Raw genomic sequence first — 8,821 nt, 5'->3', positions numbered from 1 at the left:
TAAGATAAAAGAATAGTACTTTCCCTAAGCCCTAATGATTATTTTATCTTCAATATTATAAGGGTTATCCACTACTTTTCCTCTTTTTTAAAATTTCGCACACTGACCTAAGCAGTGTAATCTTTCCTTTAAAAGTTCTTAATTCCCTGTAAATATCTTAAGTAATAAACCAGTCATGGTTTGTGAGTCATGCTAATGTCTCATATCTTTTCTTCCAAACTCACAGAATTGAAATATTCTTTAAAAGTTCTAGTTACTAGCAAAATATGTGAACAGTCAAAGACCTAACAAAAATGACTGAATCATATGCAGAAGAGTCTGTCATAAAGGATTAGCTCTGTGTCAGATCTTAAGTAAAAAGAGTAATAACTGCCTCAACATGTTAAAATTAAAAGCAAACAAGCAGGAAAGGGGTAAATAAATAGGAGGGAAGTAAAAAAATTAAACAATGAAAACAGGTCCAGGCGACACTGCTGAGTTTCAGAACTTGTGTTAGGTTACCCATCACACAGTGTAATAAGAATGAGACCAAATGATGTTTCTTCAACTTTGAAAGGGCAAAGAAACCTCAATTCTCCAGAAACCAAAATGAAAGACTCATACTGTATTATCTTTTAAAAGCTAATGAAATGAACAACTACATAAATCATTTTTTCCTTTTGATCTTATAAACATCATTCTTTACAGATTCAAATGAGTGACTTATCAATGAGTCTCAGTCCTAATGGGCCCAAACCTAACCCAATATTTATAACTGGGGTCCAGCACTAGGGTAACCACTGAGACTGAGATTCAGTTATGATGGGTTTAGTCCCAATGGGCTTTGATCCTTATAGACCCAATCCTAATGGTCCCTTGTCCTAATGATTGGGTTATACTGTCAAAACCAATTAGGGACCGAGGACCATATAACCTACACCACACACAACATGGCTCTCACCTGGAAGAGTGCTGGTACATTATCCTTGAAGAGATTAAGAAGATTAATGAGCGCCAGAGCTGCATCTGCTGAAATGTCCTCCAAGCTCACAACGCGTGTCACCACCTCCTCCACTACTGACCCCACCAATGTGCCTGTCAAAGAGACAGTTGGTCACTTCTGGAAGCCTCACCCTGCCACGATGGCACCAGGAGGCCACAATCAAAAGTAGAATCTTTATAGCATTATTTTTTCTTAATTTTACCTTTAAAATCAGCTGCTTAGACACTTAAAAAGAAAGTAAATTATTATCCATACCCAATCTAATATTTTATTCTTTCAACCACAATATGCATTTGAATATACAAGTTATAAATAACAGAAGAGTAATATGGACAAAATCATATGACAATTTAAATGTTGCACAAAATGATCAATGGTATCAAAATCCTGGCAAAAGTCTTGAAAAACACACCTGAATATACTTACCCATGGCTTTTGTGTATACAGTATGGGGGAGTACATCCTGCCACACCCTACGTAATAATTGAAGCTGGTGAAGGACCTGTCGCATACCCTGCTGTGCTTTATTTACTCCACTAGTGTCACATCCAATAGTGTCTAAGCCTGTGGTACAAGACGTTATAAAGTAATTACATTCGTATAGTCAAAAAAAGCAACCAAGATAACATCTAATCTCCTTTTTATACAAAATAGACATTACAGTACTATATACTGAAAAGGCCTCATATACTGTACTGTACAAGACAAAAATATTAACAGTTCAACTTGACAAAATTTTAGACTTGAATCCTATGGCATATCTTCCTATACAGATACATTCTCCAACACCATGAGAATTCTCTTACTTATTATATGAAAACAATTACTTATCTTTTCAGTTCTGTACCCACACTACAGCTACCAAAATATAAAGTATCAGGTGATTGGTATAATGAAGGGCCTCTCATAATGGCTCACCTAGATTAGACTGAGATCCATTTGACTTGAAAAACTAGACATAAAAGATGGTCAAGTCATAAAATACACTGGATTTCAAACTAATCTTTAACAGACCAACACAGAACACTAACCAGCAGAGTCTCTGAGGGAGTCAATAAGGGTTGTACGGTGTCCCTGCATAGCTTTTAAAAATGTGGCAGTTGCCATCTTTCGAAGTTGTTGGGCCAAATCAACAGTGGTAAGTGTGTTATCTCTGAGTGCCTGTGGTAGTCGATTTTTGTATTGGAGTCCCAACAGGAGTGCATGATGAGCAAGGTACATACTGTTATTGTGCACTACCGCTGCAAAGAAAAAAGAACAAAATTAATTTTTATGTGTAGTTAATTCCCCTTCCCTCCCCCCCTCAAGTGCTCTACCTTACCAGTGTTGGGTGGCTGAAATAGTGTGCAACAGACTCTCTTGTCAATCAACATCATTTATCTCTCTAAATAACTCATTATCAGTGTTCTGCTATGAATTTAACTACAGGTATTAGGAAAAAATAAAAGGAAACAAATTAACACATTTAAGTTTTAGAGAATGATAAAAAAAAATCACACATTTAACAAATACGCACATGAATATTATACTCTTAATTTAATTGGTGTTCACTACAATATCTTTCGTCTATATCTTTGACACCATGCTCTTGAACTCCCCTTGCTTAAGGAATTGGCTTCATTGTACACAGTCCTCCCAAGAATTTAAGTTAACTTCAAGTATAGTCATAGTGAGTGAACTGTATAAAAGTCATTTATAGGCTCATTCTAGCATATCTTAGGTAAGTTGTATGATCATGACTTAATGATATCTACTCAATATGCCTTACTATTTCTAGCTAATTCTTACTTTACATCTTACTTGAAATACATGCTGAGGAATGCACGCATAAGTGGAAACCTACATTAAGCAAAGCATCAAAAGAGAACAGGTAAAGTGATGGGAAAATTGGTCTCACTGAAGGATACTGTGAGCCTAGGAATGTGTGGCAGATCACAAGTCGGACTACTGTACAATGTCACTGGAACCAAATGAAAAAAAAATATAAAATAATAAGAAAAAAGGTTACTGTACTTCTTTTAGCCAAGAGTAGCATTTTCAGAGGACTGCATCTAACCAGCTAAATGATAATAATAAAAGATAATAAATTTTGTTGGACAGCATCAAGTATGCAAACACATGACAAATAACCAAGTGAGTGTGTAGCATTAGTGTTAATTAGACTATTCTTTAAGGAGCTTCAGAAGCCATTACATGAAACATCTTCCTTCTGATATTCCTTTTCCAACTTTATTGCATCCAAATCCACCAAAATCAACCCATCTAACGTGTAATACCCCTTTATTTTTTTTATTAATACTAAGGTTTTCTTACTATACAGCAGGTGGCCCACAATCAAGAACAAAAACACGCTCTTTTCACTCGCCTTCATCCATTCACTCTACCTAATGTGACATACCCAGAAACCCTTGGATGTCCTCCTCCCTTATTACTCCTGTACTCTGCTGCTTCTAGGATTGTCCATCCCCTAATCTGTCATCCTACTTTCTCCCCATTCTTTCATCTCTTTGCTGGACTTCCTTCACCCTTCTACCATTCAATTCTGATTTTTTTTATTTTTCTAATGAATATCTCACTTCCCATTCTATCAATATCTCCATATCATCTCAGCAAACCCTGGTCAGACTCTGTCCATCACTTCTTTAATTTCCATTTATCCATGTAACAGTTAAATTTCTTATTATTTGCAACCTCCCTTGTACAGTAGTAGTGTCAAGTCAACAATTCCTCTACACATCCCTCTTATTTTTCTTTTCCTCTGCTACTCTACGATTTAATTTGTTAACAACAAAAATAGTACATCTAATAAAAGTTACTTGCCTGCTTGTTGTGGCAACGTAGCAAGTTCGTGGGCATGGGACGTGGGTACTACGTGGCAGTAGAGCGTCAGGATGTTGCGAACAGTATAGAATAGTCTTCCAGCATATTGGGGTGAACTGGTACATGCTTCATCCATTGTTTTATATATCAATTCCACTAACTCACAAACAGATGCACTGGTTCAAGAGAAGTGTATTAAAATTTTGGACGTGCTGGTACTTACTTTTAAGAATAAAAACAAATAACTGAATAAAAAATATACTGCTGAGTTAGAGACATCAAGTTATACTATGTTCTTCTCAGTTTTTCTTCTTAATGTTTCACTGCCAATATTAGTGAATGAAACTACCCCTAAGATCATATATATTTAAACACAAGCTGATGAGGCCCTATGTACAATACACATGGACTACATGCCTAAACCTCAACATTCTATTAGAAAGTCTACTCCCTCCTGTATTGAATATCAGCAACAGATCAATTATCACAACTTCAGTGGCTATGTTATATATTATAAGCTTGAGTATGATTTAATTGAAGTGACTAAACTCACATTATAAAATATATTTATTAAATTCGAAATCTGAGTAATATAATAAGCCTATAATTTAACAAGTATTTATGATCTTGAGAAACCTGTCTTAATTAAATCTGTGAAAATAAAACTTAACTTTGTGGAATATAGGAGAATGTATTCCTGGATCCATTAAAAAATACTCACCTTTTGCTTGATAGTACAGTATCACTAAAAAGGTTTACATATACAGAAGAACCTCTATACACCAGGTTTTTTTTATCCAAACTCTGAGGTGCTCTGGATCGCCCCTCTATTCTCCAGAAATATTATTAAAAAGAGTGGAAAATCCAGCATCAGTCTGGACAGTCTGTGTGTTCATACGTGCAGTCTGTACTTGGGTATCACACTGCAGATGTCTCATTCTGAGTCCTGCATCAGGTTTATTTATTGTTTCAGTATTATATTGTTGTATGGTCAGCCTCTTATGGTGTATGATTCATCATAATTATTATAACAACTTCAATAATAGAAAAAATACAATATGTAATTTGACTTGAAAATAAAAGGATAAGATAATTATTGGAAAGTTCAGTATTCACTTAGGATACATTCGTGAGAGCGCCTTCAGCAAATCAACTTACAACAGGGTGACTATAACATACTGTATAGTATTTGATATGGAATTACCTTCCTAACAACATTATTTATTACCTTTGAGTGATGCATGATGGCTTGAATTGGCTACTTGTCCACTGAGACAACTGAATAATAAATAAACCTGGGAATATGCAGATGCACAACGGGAAAATCCATGAATATACTTATATACATATACAGTATATATATATATATATATATATATATATATATATATATATATATATATATATATATATATATATATATATATATATATATATATATATATATATATATATATATATATATATATATACAGTTTTACCCCGCTTAACGCGCTTTCACTTAACGCGTTTTCGCATATACGCGGTGCCTTGCCAAAGCTGAACTTTCACTTAACGCGGGTTTTTCCACAGCTACGCGGTGAGTGTCCGGCTCGGATGCTATTTTTAGATTTTGACCACGCGCCACCCACCCGCCCGCCTGCCTGCCTGCCTCTCCCTCCTCCTCCCTCCGCTTGGGTAAGCGGCGCGGTAAGGTTGCGCAGTGTGTGTCTTTGTTGCGTTATCACTGACGTCATATGACGTCTCGGACTGTGATTGGCCATGCAGCCCTACCCCCCTCTGCTGCTAGCTGTAATTGGCTTAAAGTATTATGACGTGACTACCCCGGGGAGGGAGGGAGGGAGGAGAGACGACGCTTGACCTAGCCGCGGCAGTTTCATCCCTCAAGGCCACGCCGGGTTAACGCGCATCCATTGTTCCGTAAAATGGCTTCCGCCGGACCACCACCCCCAGAGAGAAACCTTTCCTTACCTGGACCCAGCGGCACTAAACCAAAGAAGACACGACGTTCATTAAGCTACGAGCTGAAGTACCAAATTGTTCAAGATTTGGAGAAAGGAAGACGCCAAGTTGATCTCGCGCGCCAGCATGGCGTCAACGAATCTACGATTCGTACAATAAAGAAGGATGCAGCCAAGATAAAGGAGCACATGAAGATCACAAAGTCTGCAGGTGCTTCATCTATCAGGTATTGCCAGAACAGGGTGCTGGCAAAAGTGGAAACTTTGCTGGTGAGTTATTTGGTGCGTCAGGCGCGACGCAACATGGCGGTGGACACGCGCTCAGTGCAGGAGTACGCACGTGAGCTATACGCAGCAGTGACACGTAAACTGGGAATTGCAGAGCCCAAACCCTTCAATGCTTCCCATGGTTGGCTGCATAGGTTTAAGAGGAGGAACAAGGTCACCAACATCAGCATTGTTGGTGAGGAAGCGAGTGCTGACCGTGCGGCGGCTAGAGATTTTCCTCCGTTTTTACGTGAGATTATGGAGGAAGGACAGTACAGTGACGACCAGGTGTTTAACATGGACGAATCTGGTCTTTTCTGGAAAAAGTTACCTTCCAAGACCTTCGTTGTCCAGTCTGCGAGCAAGGTAAGGGGCCGGAAGATGCAGAAGGAACGCATCACCGTCCTGTTTACCACCAATGCCTCCGGTACCTGTAAACCAAAGTTATCGGTGATTCACAAAGCCCGCAAGCCGCACGCCTACAAGAATATGGACATGAACAAGCTTAATGTCCACTGGCTAACCGCACGTAAGGCGTGGATGTCCTCTTCTCTGTCCCTCTTCTGGTTTGACAACTGTTTTGTTCCTGACGTGCAGAAATTCTGCGAGCAACAGAATGTTCCTTTCAATATTTTGTTGCTCCTTGACAACGCACCTGGACACTCGCCCCTACTTATGGATCGTCACCCCAACGTAAAAGTGGTCTTCCTTCCTCCCAACACTACGTCATTAATCCAGCCCATGGACCAGGAGTTAATCTGCAATGTTAAAGCTGCATACTCGGCAAAGAAATTCAAGCTCCTGAACGACTCTACCAACACCAAGGATGAGTTGCGTAAGCTGGGTGACACCGACAGCGAGAGTAAAAGCGACGAGGACAAGGAACAAGAGGCGGCGACTCAAGAACTTCTCGTCAAACAATTTTGGAAGAAGTTTAACGCCAAACAAGCTGTAGACTTCTTGGTGGAGGCATGGGATCTGCTGTCTATTGCTACGATTCGTCACGCATGGAGACATGTGTTGCATGGCATACCAGGTGAGAGGAGGAGTGAACCTGTGACTGGTCAGGTTCAGACTGTTGCAGTAGCAGTGGACCTTGCCAGAGAAGCTGCGCTCAGTATTACAGCTGAAGGCTTCTCCGAGACCACCAACGAAGACATCATGGAGGTGATCAGAGATCCTGAAGTGACTGCCGACGAGATGTTGGAAGAAGAACCCGCCAGTGAAGAGGAGGAAGAAGGTGCGTCATTCTCCGAAGAACCTAGTTTAAGTCATAGTGATATTAAGTGTGTCATAGAGTTAACAGAAAAAATTAAGTCCATCGTTTCCCGCGACACTGACGATGAACGCCATGACGTCTTCCATACCCGACTGGTGCAGGCTATGGAGCCGTACATCACGGTGTATCATGACAACATCAAAGCCAGCCGTCAGCAAAGCATAACCGAGTTCTTCGCCCGCAACCCACCACAGCCAGCCCAAGCCAGTGATAGTGATAGTGAAGTTGATTTTGAGGGATTTGTCAGGGAAGCCATAACAACTGTAAGTGACAGTGATATTGATTCACCTAGTAATGGTGATTCACCTAGTAATGGTGATTCACCTAGTAATGGTGATTCACCTGAGGGGCAGTAATCTGCCCTCTGCCTCGGAACCAGCCTCCATCCCCGTATGCCGACCCATCTCTTCTACTACCGTGAGTGTTCCTCAAAAATTTTCGTTTTTTAACCTATTCTTTATTTTTCCTATGTTAACCTTTATCTTTCCTAACCTAACCTCTTCTATATTACTTGTTTTTCATGCCACCATAAAGTTAAGATAGAATTTTTACTACAACATAGTTATTTGTCGTCAAAAAGTGGAGTTTGGGGGTCGGGCTGGGTTCTATTGGAATTAATCCCATATGTTCTGTTATTCACTTAACGCGGTTTTCACTTAACGCGGGACCCTCTGGGTTCAATTGACCGCGTTAAGTGGGGTACAACTGTATTTGAATATGTGAAAGTACAGTAATATTATAATGGTACACAAACTATTTAATATATATATATATATATATATATATATATATATATATATATATATATATATATATATATATATATATATATATATATATATATATATATATATATATATATATGGAATTCTTTGAAAAGAAACTATTAAGTAATATTTTACTACCCTCAGCAGTCTGGTTTAGATATGTTGATGATGTATTATGTCTCTGGCCATGTAATGAGGACCTAAAAGCTTTCCTGCCACAACTTAACAACTTAGCCCCCTCGATCAAATTCACTGTGGAATTAGAGCAAGACTGTAAATTGCCATTCCTAGACTGTCTGATACACAGAATAGGTAACACTTATAAGTTCAGTATATATAGAAAACCAACTAATGTGTGTTCATACATTCATTATTATTTTGCCCACCATAATAAAGTCAAACAGTCAGTATTTTCAACAATGTTTTTACGTGCCTTGAGAATTTGCAGTCCGGAATTCATCGATGAGGAATACAAATATATATATAATATTGGCTCAAACCTTAAATACCCTAGATCTTTCATAGACAAATGCTTAAACATTACTAAGAAAACTTTTTATAGAACTGACCCCAAGCCCACCCATGACCATAAGAATATCTTAATATTACCATTTCACAAAAATTTCTCAAACATTCCTGCACAGCTAAAAACCTGGAACGTCAATGTGGCATTTAAAAACTCATGCACTGTTAAACAAATGTTAATCAAGAACTCCCCTAACAATACAGGTGGCTGCATTTATAA

General features: G+C 38.6%; 1 protein-coding gene across 1 annotated transcript; it reads right to left on the bottom strand.

The window, feature by feature from the left end:
- Window positions 1-24: 24 nt before the first annotated feature.
- On the bottom strand, window positions 25-4,812 carry LOC121856433 (centromere/kinetochore protein zw10 homolog). The gene is made up of 4 exons (XM_042352031.1): window positions 3,803-4,812; window positions 2,014-2,223; window positions 1,409-1,546; window positions 25-1,074 (listed from the first exon to the last, which is right to left on the bottom strand). Exons 1-4 carry the CDS (start codon window positions 3,936-3,938, stop codon window positions 914-916), a joined length of 645 nt encoding a protein of 214 aa, XP_042207965.1. The 5' UTR covers window positions 3,939-4,812; the 3' UTR covers window positions 25-913.
- Window positions 4,813-8,821: the final 4,009 nt, after the last annotated feature.

The sequence above is a fragment of the Homarus americanus genome, unplaced genomic scaffold (assembly GCF_018991925.1).
Source record: "Homarus americanus isolate GMGI-L3 unplaced genomic scaffold, GMGI_Hamer_2.0 scaffold12034, whole genome shotgun sequence".
Taxonomy (NCBI): Eukaryota; Metazoa; Arthropoda; class Malacostraca; order Decapoda; family Nephropidae; genus Homarus; species Homarus americanus.
Note: the sequence above shows the minus strand (reverse complement) of the source record. Positions and strands in the feature narration are given on the sequence as shown.

Coding starts and splice junctions, on each gene's coding strand:
- LOC121856433 (XM_042352031.1), bottom strand. CDS start 3,938: ATGGATGAAGCATGTACCAGTTCACCCCAATATGCTGGAAGACTATTC. Junction 2,224..3,802: donor TACGTTGCCACAACAAGCAG/GCAAGTAACTTT, acceptor TTTTCTTTGCAG/CGGTAGTGCACAATAACAGT. Junction 1,075..1,408: donor TGTATACACAAAAGCCATGG/GTAAGTATATTC, acceptor TCTCTTTGACAG/GCACATTGGTGGGGTCAGTA.